The sequence below is a fragment of the Cibotium barometz genome, chromosome 1, assembly GCF_041138505.1.
Source record: "Cibotium barometz isolate CiBa-2024 chromosome 1, ASM4113850v1, whole genome shotgun sequence".
Lineage (NCBI taxonomy): Eukaryota > Viridiplantae > Streptophyta > Polypodiopsida > Cyatheales > Cibotiaceae > Cibotium > Cibotium barometz.
The window spans coordinates 18,568,170-18,588,496 of record NC_141046.1 but is presented as its reverse complement, the minus strand read 5'-3'; the positions used below and the strand labels follow the sequence as shown (position 1 = coordinate 18,588,496).

The 20,327-nt window shown below is 47.5% G+C and overlaps 1 protein-coding gene across 1 annotated transcript in view; it reads right to left on the bottom strand.

Annotated features, from left to right (window-relative positions):
* LOC147641683 (uncharacterized) overlaps positions 1-20,120 on the bottom strand; it is a 143,422-nt gene extending 123,302 nt beyond the window's left edge. Inside the window, exons 1-2 of the mRNA XM_086812171.1 lie at positions 19,830-20,120; positions 13,883-14,012 (exon numbers count right to left, since the gene is read on the bottom strand). Coding sequence (XP_086668297.1) covers positions 13,883-14,012; positions 19,830-19,926 — 227 coding nt within the window. The 5' untranslated portion in view covers positions 19,927-20,120. The remainder of the gene's footprint in view (positions 1-13,882; positions 14,013-19,829) is intronic.
* Between the last annotated feature and the right edge of the window lie 207 nt (positions 20,121-20,327).

The window sequence follows — 20,327 nt, the reverse complement described above, 5'->3', positions numbered from 1 at the left end:
GAGCATGAGCTTAGTAGATGGTCCGAGGAGCAGAGACTCAGAGCACTGGGGCAGGCAAGCTTCAGGAGAGGGCACTCCACACTAGATCATATCTTTACACTACGGGGGATCATTGAGGAGGGGAGAGCTCACGGGCAATGGATATACTGCTGCTTTGTGGATTTCCGCAAAGCTTTTGATACTGTCCCACGGGCCAGACTGATCAAGAGACTGCAGGATATGGGAGTGCCAGCAGAGATGCTATGGGGGATCATTACACTCTATGAGTCAGTCATCACAGGCAAAGTACGGGATCCAGGAGGTGACTGAGAGATCATACACAGCACTATCGGGGTGAAGCAGGGCTGCCCCTCGTCTCCTACTCTATTTGGTCTATACATTGACGAGATCTCGGATTACATAGATAGACACGGAGGACCAGGAGCACATTTGGCAGGAGTCTTGATACCGATCCTCTTGTATGCAGATGATATTGTTCTTATTTCTGATTCACCAGAGGGGCTGCAGAGGCATTTGGATGCATTACGGGCCTTTTGCGAGGACCGGGACCTTACTATGAACCTTGGAGAGACCAAGGTCATGATCTTTAACACCTCCTCACAGTGGATAACTAGATCTGCAGTACAGTTTACATACAGTGGAGAGCCTGTGAAGTATGTTACCTCATATGTATACCTTGGGATCACTTTTGCTGGACCTCAGTTCTCGATGCGGAAGGCGGCCGATGCTAGATTGACGAGGGGATATGCAGCCCTTGGCTCGCTAGAGAAGCAATGCTCACAGATACAGTTTCAGGAGCCGAGGACGAAGCTTTGGCTATTTGATACTCTAGTTACACCTGCACTACTGTATGGTGCCCCCATCTGGGGTCCTAGCTTATACCACAAGAGGAGACAAAGGAGAGAGCCGGCCGAGACAGATACAGAGGAGGTATATGATGGGTGGAAGTCGATGGAGAGGCCCCTAGTGGCGATGATCCTACGCATGATTAGGAGTAAACCATCAGTGCCACATGAGATTGTGCGGGCAGAGATGGGCGCCGCACCGATAGTGACAAAGGCTCTATTCCAGACAGTGACATACTGGCATAGGCTATGGGAGCTTCCACTTGATAGATACCCCTGGCTAGCCCTGGAGTCCTCGAGACAGTTGACACTTGAGGGAGATACAGAGTGCTGGTATGCACAGGTAGGCACTTGGTTTGGCATGCACGGTATGCAGATGGAGGCACTCCCCCCCTTCCAGTACAGCATAGAGGCCCCCTCATTTGCTCTCAGCTGCACAGAGCGGAACAGGGTTATCAGGAAGGACATTGTCAGACTGGATACTCAGAGGACATGGAGTTCACCTAGTCGTCCACTGGGGACAAAGATGGCCTTCTACAGAGATCACTTCCTATGCCTGACAGAGGATGGGTTCATCATCCGTCCACGCTACATGGACATACACCTATCCTTTGGGGTGAGATGTGCGATCGGGCAGATCCGCACCTCGTCCCACGAGCTGAGAGTGGAGACTGCCAGATATGGGCCTAGGGCGGCCGCACCAGAGGATAGGATATGCCAGCTCTGGTCACACAGAGCCCGAGACAGAGGACCATTACATATGCCAATGCCCCGTGTACTATGAGATTCGGGGGAGGTTCCACTGCCTCTTCCAAGCTGGGTTTGGACCACTTTCCAGGATCATGGACTTCCCGGATCAAAGATGCTTGGGACTTTTTCTTCTTGAGCTCCGTAGACACAGGGAGTCCTTAGTGAGATCCAGATCAACTGTACTTGCTCGAGGACCAGCACAGAGAGCTCTCACTGACTTCTTCCATACCAGCACTCCGAGGGCCGATCCACCCATCATACCCAAACCACATGCTAGTGTAGGAGCTCGGCCAAGAGGTGTGACACTCCACAGAGCCAATGAGCTATGCACATCTCGACGCCCCAGACCCCATGGCCCTCGCCCATGGCCACGCCACCACAGGAAGATCCAGGCCATCATCTCCCATCATTGCAAGACCTTCTCGCGCCAGCTCAGTTTTACCACCTTGAGCACCATGTCACAGCGGCCCATGAGGGATGTATTAGGGGTGATATGAGAGCTCTCTGCTCATGTACCTAGATCAGATTTTAAAGTTCTAGATTTTTGTTATCTTTCTTTATTACTATTTTGTACCCAGGATTATGTACCTCATGGATATGATGTAGCCTTTTGGTCTCATAGGTCATTTTGGCCTTTTGAAGATACAACTCTCTCTCTCTCTCTCTCTCTCTCTCTCTCTCTCTCTCTCTCTCTGGCTATTCGTGTTGCTGTTTGCTTCTCGCCCACCCTCCTCGCCCTCCCCTGTATATAGAGATGGGCAAGTGTTCATCCAGGAGCGCCGGTCATCCTGACGGGGCGCGGCTGATGGGACCTTGAAGTTATCAGTGTGGAACTGCAATGGAGCCCTACGGGTAGATGCAGGGTACTTCGAGGACACTTTCAAAGGCCGGGATATTGCCATGTATACAGAGACACACCAATGTGCAGGGAGTAAATTACCGGAGGTTCCTGGGTATAGATGGGAATCAGTATGTCGACCCATAGCAGGGGGGGACTAGAGGAAGTGGGGTGGTAGCAGTACTGTTAAGGGAGGACTTACGGGAGGCAGTACATGTGATGCATAGAGGTGCAGACGCACGCTACATGTGGATCAAAGTGAGCACAAACAGACCTCGGGACATTTACATTGCAGTATGCTACTTCCCACCGGCACATTCCAGATACGCTACGCTGGGAGAATCACCATATATGCCGCTGTACGAGGACATCATGAGATTTGCGAGCTTGGGAGATGTACTACTAACGGGGGACTTCAATGCACGTACAGGCCGGGAAAAATCAGCTCTCTATGCTACGGATGAGCCCATGTACCGCGAGCTAGCAGCGGATGAGACAGGGATGCAGAGATCTGCCTAGGACACAAGAGAGGTGACAGAATATGGGAGACACTTCCTAGCTTTGGGGAGTGCACATGGGCTAGTTATCTATAATGGCCTATCCCATTAGCCAGGTTCGGATGCTGTCACATGCTGGAACAAAAAGGAAGGAGCTAGTACAGTGGATTACCTAATGGGCTCACCTACCTTGATACATGATATACAGGATCTCTCCGTTTCGGGCAGACCCATTGGGATAGCAACAGACCATGCATATTTGACATTTTCTGTGACTTGTGGATATGTTAGAGGCACAGCACCCTCTAGTCATACCAGATACCCAAGATATAGAGACACATCTATCAGTTGTTTTTGAGTCAGGATTCTGGGGAGGCCTAGAGATTGCTTCGAGAGCACCCCCCGCCTCCGGCCATTACCTCTCCAGATACATGGGGCGAGTATGCAGCCTCCCTCTACACAGTACCATGGTAGCCACCACTACCGAACCCTCCAGAGCCTTGTCCACCCACTTCTACCTTCTTCACAGCAGAGATGGTGAGGAGGGCCATCAACAGATTGCATACAGGGAGGGCACGGGATCATGAGGGCATTGTAGCCGAGCATTTCATACATGCTAGAGATATGATTGTAGACTTGCTAGCTCTCATGTTTAATAGAGCCATGTGTGGGGTTTCCTGGGACTTGGAGTACTTCCACGATTGTGCCAGTACTCAAGTCTGGAGATCCGAGCCTGCCGAATAACTACCGCACCATTATGATTGGTCACTTGCTGGCCAAGCTATATGCCTCTATTCTTGAGCAGGAGTTGAGCAGATGGGCAGAGAGACAAGGGGTCCGAGCTCAGGGACAAGCCGGTTTCAGGAGGAGATTCTCTACTTTGGATCATATCTTTACCCTCAGGGCTATCATTGAGGAGGGAAGAGCACATGGGAGGAGGATCTATTGTGGCTTTGTGGATTTCCGCAAGGCCTTTGACACAGTGCCCAGAGCTAGACTGATGCGCAGGCTACAAGACTTGGGGGTTCCATGTGAGCTCATTTGGGGTATTATGGCACTTTATGAGACAGTAGTTGGGCAGGTGCGGACTCTCCCAGCCAGTACACTCCACTATAGGGGTGAAACAGGGCTGCCCGCTCTCTCCGACTCTATTTGGACTATACATTGATGAGATCTCTGATTATATTGGGACACGAGGGGACAGAGGAGCCCAGTTGGCTGGCACCTGGATACCCCTGCTCTTATATGCTGATGATATTGTGCTTATAGCAGACTCACCAGAGGGTATGCAGAGGCACTTGGATACTTTACATGCTTATGCACAGGACAGTGGGCTCTCAGTTAACCTTGGTAAGACCAAGGTTATGGTGTTTAACACTACAGCTCAGTGGGTTTGGAGATCAGCGCCTATTTTCACATATGGGCAGGAGACAGTGGAGTATGTTGACTCATACACATATCTTGGAGTGGTGTTCACTGGGCCCACATTTTCCATGAGGGGGGCAGCAGAGGCCAGATTGACTAGAGGATATGCAGCACTAGGAGGTCTAGAGAGGATGTGCTCACAGGTACAGTTTCAGGAGCCACGCACTAAGCTGTGGCTTTTTGACATGCTGGTCACATCAGCTATGCTATATGGAGTACAGATCTGGGGGCCTAGCCTAGATCGTCACAGTCGATCAGGACGCACATACGATGGATGGAGATCGATGGAGAGACCACTTGTGTCCATGATCTCCAGGATGATTCGGACTAAGGCCTCGGTACCCCATGAGATTATTAGAGCCGAGATGGGAGCACCACCGATCGTAGTCGAGGCTCTTGCCAGATCAGTGTCCTTCATTCATAGCACCTGGGAGCTTCCCCGACACCTGTATGCAAGACTTGCTTTAGAGTCCTCTCATCAGCTAGCCATGGAGGGAGACACTTCATGTTGGTATGCGCAGATAGCATCCTGGTTTGACCTCCACGGGTTCAATTTAGACAGACTTCCACCCTTCCAGTACTCTCTGGAGGCACCCTCTCTCACCTTGACACATTCTGAGATTAGTAGTCATCAGACAAGACCTCATTCAGTTGGACACTAGGAGGACATGGCTAGAGCCCTCACAGGAGTTGGGGACAAAGATGGCTTTCTATAGAGACCATCTTCTCCGCACCACTGAGGATGGCTTTATACTTAGACCGAGCTACATGGATACCCATCTGTCTCATGGATTGAGGTGCGCCATTGGGCAGATCCGCACCTCTTCACATCAGTTAGAGATAGAGACAGGCAAATTTAGAGAGGCATACCTCCAGGGGACAGGATTTGTCAGATTTGTTGGATAGAGCCAGAGACGGAGGAGCACTACATCTGTTGCTGCATAGCATATTATGAGATTCGAGGGCGCTACCATTGCCTTTTGAGAGAGGGATTTGGACCACTGGCTAGAGTCATGGACTATTGTGATCAGCGATGCTTGGGTTTTTATATCCTGGAGATCCGCAGGCTCAGAGAGTCCATTATCAGGAGCAGACGCCCGACTGGCAGGGAGTCCACACAGAGACAGATTACTGACTTCTTTAGAGGGACTACCCGGGAGGACACACAGCCGACAGCCCAGCAGTGGGCACCCCGTGGGACTCTAGTTGAGAGAGCTATCCAATTGGGCAGATCTAGACGCCCGAGGGTTCGCGGATCCTCACATCCCTTTCTCTTCGCCCGCCTGTACCTCTGCGGCCCCTGCGCCCCTTTCTCTTCGCTTCTCTCTTCCCACCCGCCTTCTCTCTCTTCGCCCCCTTTCTCTTCGCTTCTCTCTCTCTCTGCCTGCATTTCGCCCGCCTGTACCTTCGCGCGCTTTCCCCACCCACCCTTGCTCAAGCCTCCAAGGCAGCAACATAACTCTCCCCTGCACCTGCAGCAGCTGAGCATCTTATAGGTCGCATTTTCTGAGTCTCCCCCAAAGGGGAGAGGGTACCCTTGAGGGGGGACTCGTTCCACCAACAGCCCTCTCCTTTATCAGCAGCAACACATGGAAAGTAAGAAGTCTTTTGCCTCAGTCACCGCTTCACGATTACCGCCCATTCCTCCACCCGTGAGCAAGCCGACACCATGGAAAGCCTACCTCATGCAAGAACTGAAGAAACTCCAGGGAGAATTAGCAGCACTGAAACACGAGACTATCAAGAAAGATGAACAAATCAACGAACTGAAAGTGCAAGTGCAAGCCATGAAGACGAAGCAAGAGGAAGCACGAGAAGGACCCATACCTACAACACTACAAACAGAAACGACAAACCATGTTTCAAAGGTAAATTCAGTTAACTCACAAGATTTTGTTAACGAAGTCATATCAGCGGTCAAAGAAAAGGAACGAATGGAAAGTAACAAAAAGGTAATCAAAGTCGGCGGTCTTCCTCAAGGCTGGGATAGGGCAGACATAGCTCAAGAGCTTCGAGAAGACTACATATTAGATACAGATGTACTTACAGCACAACTGAGCAAAGTAGTCCCCTTCGTGGACTTAGGAGACCCTATCTCTATTATAGCAAAGGGTACACAGGCAAAAGTCTCCTATATGGACAACAATGAGAAAATAGCAGTGATGAAGCAAACAAGGTCTCTCCAAGGGACAAAGGTATGGATAGCTAATGAACTCACCCCGCTACAACTCAAGAACAAATCGGCAGAGCTGAATAAAGTTAAAGAAGCAAGAAAGAATGGCAAATGGGCAATATACAGAGGAGGACAAGCAATCATTAAAGAATTCCGTACCCCACCACCCTCAAGAGCAAATCCATCCATGGATGAAATATAGCTATTTTTATTTTGAACCTCAATTTCGAACTAGATGCAATAGAACCCATTGTAACTTAAACTCTTAAGAGTCTTAAGAGTTCATTTTGAGTTTTTTTTTTTCAGTTTTATCCCTCTTTGGCATCGATACCCAGAGTGGAATGTAAATGGATGTACCTAATCTGTCCCATAGGTCGGATTCGGCCTCCCGTGGACGTTAATATAACTTTCTTTCCTAATCTGTCCCATAGGTCGGATTCGGCCTCCCGTGGACGTTAATATAACTTTCTTTCTTTCTTTCTTCTCTCTCTCCCTCTCTCATGGAGCCAGAGTAGCCATTGGGCGACTAAGGGTCTCATCACACCAACTAGAGATCAAGACTGGGAGAGCAGCACGCATCCCTCGAGCAGAGTGCATTTGCAGATTATGTCAGACGGGGGTAGAGACAGAGGAGCATTTTGTTTGCCAGTGTGGTGCTTTGCAGGAGATCAAGGCATGCTATCCTGAGGTTTTTAGAGGGACCACATCACTTAGACAGATCTGGGAGAGATCGGACCAAAGACAACTAGGCAGACTACTACTAGCACTACAGAGACACAGGGAGATCTTACTTCAGACACCCGCACATCATAGCGGAGGAAGACAGTCCCAGTTGACTGACTTCTTCCAGAGATTGGCACCAGTAGCCCAGCCACATACATTGGGAGTGACATCTCAGCGAGCGGAGGAGATTCGAGCTAGGCGACGACCCAGACTAGCCGGCTACCAGACACCACGGCTACACCACAGAGAGATCGCGGCCATCCGGTCTCGACACCAGCAGGAGGTCGAGGAGCAGCTGGAACATTTTTGCTCTGATCCAGGACGCATGTTCCAGACATTTACGGCATCCTCAAATCGGATGTATGACATATTGTACCCAGACTATGGGACTGGATGGAGTTAGGAGTAGATAACATATCATACTTGTATCAGCCCTTCAGCATATAGAGATGCATTAGTAGCCCTAGTACTCCATCCACACCCTCTCGTTTGTACACCACCATTGAGTCCCCTATGGTCGTGTTGTCATACTTGTACATTTTATTCTCACTCCACATTTTCCTCTTGATGACTGGAGGAACATCATTGTACTACTTGTTTGTCTCATAGGCCAATTTTGGCCTTTTGCAGACGTTAATATATCTTTCTTTATTTCTTTCTTGTTGGGTATAAAGTCCCAGTTTCGCCTCCGGACCTTGATCATCACGTAGCTCTTTTCGAGAGCTTCGCGGCCATATATTTACTTGTACATTTGGCCCCCATTTGGGCCTTGTAACGGCATTCTTTGTATTTGGTCCGCCGGGCGTCCCATAAGTTGGGCGCCCGCCCATATTGGACCTAACCCTAACTTTACCCTTGTATCACTATAAATACGAGGTCTCCCTTGAGCCTCATCAAGACAATCAAGATATTCTTGAGCATTGTGTGAGTTCTCTCTCTCTCTCTCACTCTTCTCTATCTCCTCTGCACTCCCTTGGCTGCAAGCTCTTGTGTTTGAGTCATTCTCTTCCAACAACTGGTATCAGAGCTATGGAGGGAAGCTGTATGCAGAAGCTATGGAGTTAGAGGTGTCTTCCACCACTTGACTACGGGATCGTCTGCGTTTTTCGCGTCAAACACCTCCCTTCTATCACCAATCTGGTGCGTTTTTTTTAGAGTGCTGCTCTGTTTTTTTTTAAACGCAGGAGCCTGTTTTGAGTTTTTTCTTGCTCTTCCCCTCTCCTGCGTTTTCTGCTCCACTCTACGCTGCCCTTCTGCTGCGTTTTACTCATCCCTGCTGCCCCCTTTGCTGCGTTTCTGCTGCTGTGCTGCTGCAATCTGTTTGCTGTTTTGTCCTCTCCCTTCTGTACGGCTGCCATCAGGGGTGCTATTCTCAATGAAGATATCCGGAGGAAGACCTCAGAGACTAGCGGTTCTGCAAATGTCTCACGAGGGAGGACGACCAAGCGGGGAAATACTACTACCAATTCAAAGGGTAGAAGCAAGAGCAAGGGCCAGCAGTCTGATGTTACATGCTACCAGTGTGGTCGTAAAGGCCACAAGAAGCCAGATTGCAAGTTTTACAAGATGGAGCAAGACCGGAAGAAGAAATCCAGTCATTCAAATGACAAAAAGAAGGAAAAAGAGAGTAATTCCAGCAAAGCAGAAGAGTTCGAAAAGGACAAGAGCAAGGCCAATGTGGCCTCTGGTGTTGTCATAGAAGAACTGTCTGACTCAGATGATGTGCTATGTGTTTTTTCTGCTAATGCTCGTGATGTTCATAACTTGCATGTCTCAGAACCAGATGTTATTCACGCCTTGATGTATGAATCTGATGTGCTTTCACAGACTTGGATTATTGACACGGGTGCCTCTTTTCATGTAACTCTTATCAAGGAGTGTTTTGCAACTTTCACTGCAGGTTCCCGAGGAAAGGTGTTCTTGGGGAATGATCATGCTTGCAATATTGAAGGCATGGGCACCGTGAATTTGACTTTGCAAGATGGTAGTGAGTTTGTGCTGCCAAATGTGAGGTATGTGCCTGGTTTGAAAACCAGTCTCCTGTCTGTGGGCCAGCTTGATGCCTTGGGATACACGGCCATATTTGGAAATGGCACATGGAAATTGACCAAAGGCACAAGGCTGATTTCAAAAGGATGCAAGAAAGGAACATTATATAGCCTTCATGGTCAGGCTTTGTCTGGTAAGTTTATTGCTTTTGCAGAGGTACGCTCCCACATGGAGCTTTGGCATAAGAGACTTGGCCACATGAGCCAAAAGTGTCTCTCCATTTTGTCCTCCTTGAACAAGTTTGATGCAAAAGGAAGCAAGCTTGATTTTTGTAATGATTGCTTGTATGGGAAACAGAATAGGAGTTCTTACTCCTCTCGTGCCTCTCGCAAGGCTGAAAAGTTGGCCTTGGTCCACTCTGACGTATGCAGCATGCCCATTAAATCTAAAGGTGGTTCAAAGTACTTTGTGTCTTTTGTGGATGATCAATCACGAAAAGTATGGATCACTTTGTTGAAATCTAAGGATGATGCTTTTGCTGCATTTCAAAAGTTTTATGCATTTGTTCATACTCAAACTGGAGTGAAGATTAAATGCTTACGCACTGACAATGGGGGTGAGTTTGTTAGTACTAAATTTCAGAAATTTTGTGATGATAATGGCATTAAGAGGGAACTTACACCCCCCTATAGCCCCTCTTCAAATGGTGTGGCTGAAAGGTATAATCGTACACTGTGTGAAAGAGTTCGATGCATGCTGTCCACAGCTAATCTCTCTCAGGATTTTTGGGGAGAAGCCTTGAAAACTGCAGTTCATGTTTGCAATCGATCTCCACACACAGCTTTGAAAGGTGGAATCCCTGAGGAGGTTTGGTCTGGCAAACCGTCCTCATATGACCACTTACGCATCTTTGGTTGTGATGCATATGTGCATATCCGCAAGGAAGACCGGAACAAGCTTGATGCTAAGTCCGAGAAGGGCACCTTCGTTGGCTACGGTGATGAAGGTGAGATGGGCTACCGTGTGTGGTTGCCATCAACCAACAAAGTGGTTCGCAGCCGGGATGTTGTATTTTATGAGGCAAAGCTGCTCCGTAATGTTTGTGCCTCTCATGGTGATCAGAAAAAGGTCAAATTTCAGCAAGGGCAGCCACCCATTGATGCTGAAAATGAGCCCCAGGATGCTTCACAAAGGACTGAACATAATGAGTCCGTGATATTTGAGCCAGAAGAGGTTGGACAGCCGCTTCATGCTCCTGGAGATGTAGGGCAGCAACCCCTATATGCTGAAAATCAGGCTGTTCGTGAAAACCCGCAGCCTTTTGATGCTGAAATTATGATTCCTCCCGATATTGACCCCCAACCAGCCAATGATCATTGGGTACGGAGGTCTACTCGTTTTTGGAGGGAACCTCAGCGTTTTGATCCCTCTTTGCAACATGTTTTGCTTACAGATGAGGGTGAGCCTCTTACTTTCAAAGAGGCTAAGTCTTGTGAACTCCGAAACAAGTGGGAGCATGCTATGCAGGAGGAGATTAAGTCTTTACATGCAAATGACACTTGGGACTTGGTTGAGTTGCCCAAAGGAAGGAAGGCTATTCCTAACAAGTGGGTGTACAAAGTCAAGACAGTTGACGGCCAGCCTAAGTATAAAGCCCGCCTTGTTGCTAAGGGCTATGCTCAGAAGGAAGGGATTGATTTTCAGGAGGTCTTCTCTCCTGTGGTCAAAATGACCACCCTTCGTGTTTTGTTTGCTCTCACTGCTGTTTTGGATTTAGAACTGTATCAGATGGATGTAAAGACAGCTTTCTTACATGGTGATTTAGATGAAGAGCTGTATATGAAGCAGCCTGAAGGCTTTGTCATTCCTGGCAAAGAACATCTGGTTTGTAAGCTGAAGCGTAGTCTCTATGGGCTGAAACAAGCCCCGAGGCAGTGGTACAAAAAGTTTGATGCTTTCATGCTTAACCAGAAGTTTAATCGTAGCCATGCAGATCATTGCTTGTATACTAAAACTGATGCAGATGGCAGCCCAGTGATACTTGTGCTGTATGTTGATGACATGCTTCTTGCCGGGAAGAATAAGAGCGTTTTGGAAGCTCTTAAGGACCAGCTGAAGTCAGCTTTTGCTATGAAGGACTTGGGTTCAGCTGAACATATTTTGGGTCTTCGGATTAGACGGGACAGAGCACAGAAGTTGCTTTTCCTCTCGCAGGAGAAGTATATCCAGAAAGTCCTTGATAGATTTAACATGGCTGATTCTAAGCCTTTGGGTGCTCCATTGCAGCCCTATGTTAAACTATCCAAGGATGATTGCCCAAAAGATGATGATGCAGCCAGTACTATGCGTGGGATCCCTTATGCTTCTGCTTGTGGATCTCTTATGTATGCTATGGTTGCTACACGGCCAGACATTGCTCATTCAGTGGGAGTAGTCAGTCGTTTTATGTCCAACCCGGGCAAAGCACATTGGGATGCTATAAAGTCTATTTTGAGGTACTTGAAGGGGACACAGAAGAAATGCCTTATGTATGGTAAAGGTCCACTTGAGGTGCAGGGTTATTGTGATTCAGACATGGCAGGTGATTCTGATACCCGCAAGTCTACTAGTGGGTACATCTATACTCTTGCAGGTGGTGCTGTTTCTTGGTGCTCTAGACTCCAGAGGATAGTAGCACTTTCTACTACTGAGGCCGAGTACATCTCCGTCACAGAGGCTTCTAAGGAGGCCATTTGGTTAGCACGCCTTGTCACAGAGTTTGGATTGCCAGAGAGGGCTCCGGTCCTTGGTTGTGATAGCCAGAGTGCCATATACCTGGCTAAGAATGCCATGTTTCATGCTCGTACCAAACACATTGATGTACGGTACCACTTCATCAGACAGGTGCTAGATGATGGTTTGGTCAGTTTGGTCAAGATTGGCACTCATGAGAACCCTGCAGATGCTCTCACCAAAAGTTTGCCAAAAGCACAGCTTGATATGTGTCTACAGCGGGTGGGAGTTACATAGCTTCACTTAGAGGAGCTTCACTGGCCCTTTAAGTGGGAGGTTGTTGGGTATAAAGTCCCAGTTTCGCCTCCGGACCTTGATCATCACGTAGCTCTTTTCGAGAGCTTCGCGGCCATATATTTACTTGTACATTTGGCCCCCATTTGGGCCTTGTAACGGCATTCTTTGTATTTGGTCCGCCGGGCGCCCCATAAGTTGGGCGCCCGCCCATATTAGACCTAACCCTAACTTTACCCTTGTATCACTATAAATACGAGGTCTCCCTTGAGCCTCATCAAGACAATCAAGATATTCTTGAGCATTGTGTGAGTTCTCTCTCTCTCTCTCTCACTCTTCTCTATCTCCTCTGCACTCCCTTGGCTGCAAGCTCTTGTGTTTGAGTCATTCTCTTCCAACATTTCTTTCTCTCTCTCTCTCACCCACACTTTTCGGCCTCTACATTGATGAGATCTAAAGCTTCATTGATGGATTAGGCGGGGCTGGTCCCACACTAGCAGGCATATTGATCCCCGCACTAGTTTATGCAAATGACATCCTCCTCCTTTCAGACTCAGCCGAAGGGCTTCAGAGAGACAGTTGGATGCCTTACATGACTTTTGCACTCAGCGGGACCTCTCTATTAACCTTGGTAAGACCAAGGTAATGGTCTTCAATACCTCTCGCCCCGTCACATCCAGATTGAGCTTCACATATAGAGGGGATCCTGTGGAGATTGTCTCATCCTATGTCTACCTTGGTGTCACTTTCAGTGGCCCACGCTTTACCATGCTTCCCGCAGCACATGCCAGAGTGATGCGGGGATATGCAACCTTGAGCTTACTTGAGCGGCAGTGCTTCCAGGCACATTTCCAGGAGCTCAAGACAAAGGGCTGGCTTTTTGACACCCTCGTCACACTAGCCTTGATGTATGGAGCAGCTTTCTGGGGGGCAGATTTATCCGATGAGGATTGGCAACGAGTTGAGAGGCCCCAGGTCATGATGTTCTCCCGTATGATCCTTTGGACCGAGCCTCCGCACTCCAGCGTGCCCGACGCCCTCGACCCCCCCGTCGGCCGCGATCACCTCATCAGCTCTAGATCCAGGACATGCTCCACCGCCATCGAGCTACCTTTCCACATGATATAGCTGAGGGAGACCTCTCGGCCATACTCGTCAGCCCCATGCTTGACATTTTGGAGAGTGGTATACCATCTACTCGGAGCTGATGTTGCTCCCATGTTTTTATGTTCTTAGTATTCCATGGACAGTTTTGTATCACCCCAGTGAGATAGCTATATTTATGTTTTCTTTCTGTTTTATTTTCCATTCCATGATGAGATATGCCATGGAAATTATTGTATCACTTTGGTCTCATAGGCCCATTGGGTCTTTAGTAGACGCTTTATATATCTTTCTTTCTTTCTTTCTCTCTCTCTCTCACATACACACGCATGTGCATGCATGCGCATTGAAAGCACCCACTTCGGACTTGCAATAAAAATGCGGCTACAAATCAACAAAACAAAAGTAGTTTTATGTATTCCATATGAATGTTAAAGCATGTGGAAAGTATTGACTCCAACATTGCTTATTCACATCAACATTGTTTTTCAATCAACACAACACAACACAAAGACTAAAATGTAGACCTTACAGGTTGAAAACTTTGTAGTGGTTTTTGTGAAACATGTTTAGGAAGGCCAAGACTTCAGACATTGCATTTCGATAAATGCCTTCTGCACCTTCGGAAGGAAAACCCATTGCTATGATCCGAGGAGTTATGTCTGATCCACATGTAAGCATGAGAACCCAAGAGGTGTTAGACAGCTTTATCATTCTGGTGTTGATAAAGCTTAATAAAAATAAAATCCTGTTATTCTAATAATATTTTGCACAATTGGTTAAATAAATATCCAAATACCGTTATTCCCACAACCCTTATCCTTTAAGAAGTGAAAAGAGCATGACGGATCAGTTATTTTCATTGAAAATTTGTAATATTGCATGGTACCATGAGAGTTGGCTGAGAGAGAGAGAGAGAGAGAAAGAAAGAAAGAAAGAAAGATTGTATTAACGTCTCTCTCAAGCCAAAGAGAATTGGCCTATGAGACAAAACCATGTACAATGTATGTGGTATCTCTGAGTATCAGATGGTGCTCAGTGCACAATACAACAACTGGATGAGTGACACACACACACTAGATGAGTGACACATGGCACACTTATCCTATCCACACCTAAGGGTGGGTTCACACACACACACACACACACACACACACACACTAGATGAGTGACACATGGCACACCTATCCTATCCACACCTAAGTGTGGGTTCACACACACACACACACACACACACATAGGGAGTATTCACACACATAAGGCTCCCAATCCCAACAAGCCCCCCTACGGAGCAAAGGTGGAGATGCTTGAGAAAACCTTCAATAGTCTTAATTCTTTGGACTCTAGACTACAGCACATGCTCAAAGGAGACACAATGGCACCAACACTTGAACTCTCATGTCAGGCCTGATATAAGAGCTTGACCATCTAACGACAACCTACATCAGCTTTCTACGACTCCGCCCCCCCAACCCCCTCCTCTAAGCAAGGATACCAAATGGGAACGAAGCCTTTTGTAACATTAAGGCATTACAAAATGAAAACACACATAAAATTTATTTAATTTAGTTTTTGGGGGACTTCCCAGGCAGAGAACCCTTGACTCACACATGAAGAAAATCAGAATGCCCAATTAAATTCTCCCTCATCATTGAGAAATGAAATGAAATGAAATGTTATATTAACGTCTTCAAAAGGCCAAAGTGACCTATGAGACCAAAGTTACAACCATGTGACATCTGATACACTGTCTGGAAAAGAAAAGAAAGAACTGAAGGTAAGTATCTAGCTCTACAATACATCAGTAGGGAGCATCCGAAAGCAGCAACTAGGGAGAGTGGGAAGCTAATGCTACTAGTCAAAATGGGGTACATGAGTACATGGATACATGAATATGGGGGAGTACAAAAGTGACAGTGAGTACAACAGTATATGGCTGGAGTGGTAATCATCCTAGGAGCTCTAGCATGGGTCTCTGCCTGATGGCCTGGATATCTGCCATAGTGAGATGCCTGGTCGGACGAGCCTGATGCCTCGCAATGATGCTCTAAATCCTCCGGTGTAGGCGCCGTCTCTTATGTGAGGATCCGCGAACACTTGGGTGTCTGGATCTGCCAAACTGGATAGCTCTCTCAACTAGAGTCCCACGGGGTGCCTGCTGCTGGGCTGTCGGCTGTGTGTCCTCCCGAGTAGTCCCTCTAAAGAAGTCAGTAATCTGTCTCTGTGTAGACTCCCTGCCAGTCGGGTGTCTGCTCCTGATAATGGACTCTCTGAGCCTGCGGATCTCCAAGAGATAAAAACCCAAGCATCGCTGATCACAATAGTCCATGACTCTAGCCAGTGGTCCAAATCCCTCTCTCAAAAGGCAATGGTAGCGCCCTCGAATCTCATAATATGCTGTGCAACGACAGATGATGTGCTGCTCCATCTCTGGCTCTATCCAACAAATCTGACAAATCCTGTCCCCTGGAGGTATGCCTCTAAATATGCCTGTCTCTATCTCTAACTGATGTGAAGAGGTGCGGATCTGCCCAATGGCGCACCTCAATCCATGAGACAGATGGGTATCCATGTAGCTCAATCTAAGTATAAAGCCATCCTCAGTGGTGCGGAGAAGATGGTCTCTATAGAAAGCCATCTTCGTCCCCAACTCCTGTGAGGGCTCTAGCCATGTCCTCCTAGTGTCCAACTAAATGAGGTCCTGTCTGATGACTCTTACTAATCTCAGAATGTGTCAAGGTAAGAGAGGGTGCCTCCAGAGAGTACTGGAAGGGTGGAAGTCTGTCTAAACTGAACCCATGGAGCTCAAACAAGGATGCTATCTGCGCATACCAACATGAAGTGTCTCCCTCCATGGCTAGCTGATGAGAGGACTCTAAAGCAAGGTGAGAGAGAGTTCCTCCATAGGTGGTATAATTGTCACTACATCGGCTTATTCTCCTACCTCATGATCATCTTCTTCTTTTTCTTCTTCACTGCCACTAACCATATTCCAAACTCCATTTCTCATCAAAATGAGATGTTTTCATCTGCCAAGTTGGGAAGTTGGTCCTGCTGAATTTCTCCATCCCGAAGCTATATTTGTTCATCTCCATAGCATTAATGCTTGCAGCTAACAGGTAGGCCAGTATGGCAGGTACAACTGGCAGGTACAGCTGGTACAGCAGCAGATGGAGACGGTCGGCAATGAACAGTGGCGGTGGTGGCGATGGCGACAGAAGCTGAAGCAAGCCAAGGTGCTGGCATTGTGTGAAAGAGCATAGAGATGGAGATGATGAAAGAGGCTGGGGATGAGCTGATCGCTGATGGTGGGGGCAGCAGTGTAGTTGTGCACGCAGGGGTGGCAGTGGTAGAGGGGCAACAATCTGCAACTGACAGTGAGCAGCGGCAAGGTGATGGCAACAGTGAATAAGTGGTGGAAGCAGAGACGACGACAGCGAGCGGGATACTCTGACGCTGATTGGGCAAGTGATCAAGATACCAAGCATTCCACTTCTGGTTACTGCTTCACTTTAGGTTCCGGCCTCATTTCTTGGAGATCTTCTCTTTTTTCCACTAAGGCCAAGTACCGTGCTTATTTGGATACTCGCTGCGAGCTATTATGGTTGATGCAGATGTTGAGTAATGTTGACGGTCTTTTCTTACAGACAACCAGAGTGCCTTGGCATTGGAACGTCCTTCATCTTTTAATGGCAAGACCAAGAACATTGAGGTTCATTTTCACTTTGTTCGTGAGTTGCTTCGCTAATCGCATGATTTCTTTGGAGTATTGTCGCTCTCAGCTGATCTCTTCACAAAACCTCTTTCTAGAGATACTATTGATCAACTTCTTACCCATATGGAAGTCGGACCACTGTGCTAGAGCTGAGAGGTGTTGGAATGATCATCTCCAGCCCCGTTTGATCCTTTTATGTCCCCTTTTATTCAGCATTATTATGTGATATTTTTGGGTATTTTTCCCACCTTTTACTAGGCATTTTTCCTAGTCATGGACTTTGTCCTCAGTCATGGGTTTTTATGCTGGCTGACCAGCCCCTTCATGATGTATATAAAAACATGTTTTTTGCCATATAATTCATTCATCATTTTGCTCAAGTGTTGGATCATTGCAGGCTGCTCCAAGTCTCTCCTTTGCTTGCCCTTCCTGCCTTCAATCACTCTCTCAATAACCCGGTTGGTGTCCTCGTGAGAGAGCCAGAGAAAAGGGGAGTCCAAACTGTACTGAAGGGGTGGTAGGCGGTCCATGCAGAGCCCATATATTGAGAGAGAGAAAGAGAGAAATGAAATGAAATGAAATGAAATGATATATTAACATCCTCAAAAGGCCAAAATGACCTATGAGACCAAAAAGGTTACAACAATTGGTGGATCTGATACAATGTCTATGTAAGAAAAGCTAAAACAACTAAACAACTAACTGAAACTGAAACAACAACTATGAGGAAAAGTAAGGTACTAGGAGCTCCTAATTGATAACATCTGGGAAGGAAAACTCCAGCAACAAAGGTAAGCATCATATACATCACTATCCAAAGATGTCTCTCATCGGTCGATGGCGGATATCCCTGAAGACAACACTGCCGAGCAACTCCTTGCCTAACCATAATGGCCAAGCTCTTGTCAGTCCCCTCGAATCTCAGCTGTGGCCCAGACTGTGTCAACCAAATGATAGAACCAAAAGAAATGATAGCATCCCTCTTAATCATACCAAAGAGGTGTGCAATCGCAACCAAATCCTCTGTGCTTCCCTGCATTCCCATAAACAATGGTAAACTGACTCCGAAAGTTCTCCTGCACATCTAGGGCATGCTGGGCAAGCACCAGTAACAGACCTCCACTGATTGGTGGCCAGACCACCATGATGAAGAGAAACCCAAATAAAGGAGGAAATCTGTGGCTTCCTATAAGAATGCCACAATCTCCGCCAAAATACCCTCTGAATGTCAGTCGAAATGCCGTAAGATTCCCAATGGGGTCTAAGAGCAGGGACACTCTAAATGTGTCCCAAGATAAGATGTCTGGCATTCCGCACTGTATAACTAAAAAAAGGCATGCTTTTCAAGGGGTTACAAGCATCCTTCCACACCCGCTCGCCTCTCCCAACAACAACACACCTCTTCTCACCTCTCAATCTAGCTCACCCTTATGCTACTTTTCTCCTACTTTGTTTTCTCTCTCTCTCTCTCTCTCTCTCTCTCTCTCTCTCTCTCTCTACCACTGCCTGTTCCGTGAAGGCTTTGGACCTTTGCGTGGGATCATGGACTTTGACGACCAAAGGTGCTTAGGGCTCTTCATACTTGAGCTTAGACGCCACAGAGAGAGCCTATTGAGGGACAAGAGGGCAATGGGACCAAAGCCGCCTAGACAGAAAGCCCTCACAAATTTTTTCAGAGCCAGCACTGTAACCCCACGAGCCTCTACTCCCCCATCTACAGGCCTACCTGGCAGACCACCCTCCAGAGGAGTCACCCTGGACAAAGCCATTGCCATCTGTAGAGTGAGACGCCCATGACCACGAGGACTGCGTCCACGACTCCCTCACCATCGGCAAATTCGAGCCACCATTGCCCGCCACCAGAGGAGTTTACCGCGAAGATTTAGCGGTTCAGCTTTCAGCTTTTAGCTCTCTTAGGATGTTACTATTTTCATTGTTTCTTTCAGATTTGTTATGATGAGACATCATCATCATCAGTTGTACCTTGTTTTGGTCTCATGGGCCATTTCGGCCTTTAGGAGACGTTAATATATCTTTCTTTCTTTCAACCAACTAGGCAGTGCACATGGACAATACTAGAGCCACCCCGGTCCCTCTGTCTTTCCGGTGCCGCTCTAGAGAGCACTTAGTTGCAGTGAGCTTGAGGGCACAAGCCTACTAGGCCAAGGTGACCCTCCACACAACAACTCCAAATCTCTCTCTCTCTCTCTCTCTCTCTCTCTCAACAAACTAGGCAGTGCACATAGACAGTACCAGAGCCACCTCGGTCACTCCGTCCGTGGTGTGCCACTCTAGAGAGAGCACTCAGTTGCTGCAAGCTCGAGGGCTGATGCCTACTAGGCCAAGGCGACCCTCAACAATGCAACTCGAAATCGGCAATATACTCCATAGGCTCCACCACAAACGGTGGATGTAAAGACCTTTAATGAGGTTCTTACACATTGACGGCTCCTCCCCTCTTAAGACAAAAGACGTGTGCCCGGGAGCTTTTTTTTTCCCCAGGTCTGTAATACCCCCACACATGATGGTTTGATATGTATAGGTAGGTAGGCAGTTTGCTTTCTTTTTTCCGAGATACGCTACTTCATGGATTCATTGCGACACTTTGTCTCAGAGGCCTTATGGTGTTTTGTAGACGTTGCTATAACTCCCCCTCTGGTGTTGTGTGTGTGTGTTTTAGGGAGAGGCAGGGATTTTGGACTTCGTCTCAAAATTATGAAAAACCGTTACTTTTTCTGGGGCGCTTGATTGTGCAAATACATACAGCTGAGGTCGAGGTTGAATCCATGCTGCTTGTAGCGGCGCTTCTTCTTGGAGACGATTTTCCTGGCGATGGACTTCACGCTTTCCAGGGGCGACATCTCCAGCCACGGGGAAGCTATTTGCTCTTTCTTTTGATCTGGGAGGGATCACGCAGAAGCAAGTTGATGATCGATCGCAACAAATACATCACCGCAATTTATCTTGGCATCTCGGAAGCACGCATCCATCATTCACCATCCATGTACCATATATCATTAACGTCCTTCAATGTTTACATAATGTGTGTCTGTGTATGTGAGAGTGTGTGTGTGTGTGTGTGTGAGAGAGAGAGAGAGAGAGGGAGAGTTGTGTTTGTGTGTGTGTGTGTGTGTGAGAGAGAGTGAGTGTGTTGTGTTGTGTTTGTGTGTGTGTGTGTGTGTGTGTGTGTGTGTGTGTGTGAGAGAGAGAGAGAGAGTGAGTGTGTTGTGTTTTCATGTTTCATCCTATAAATCATCACCGT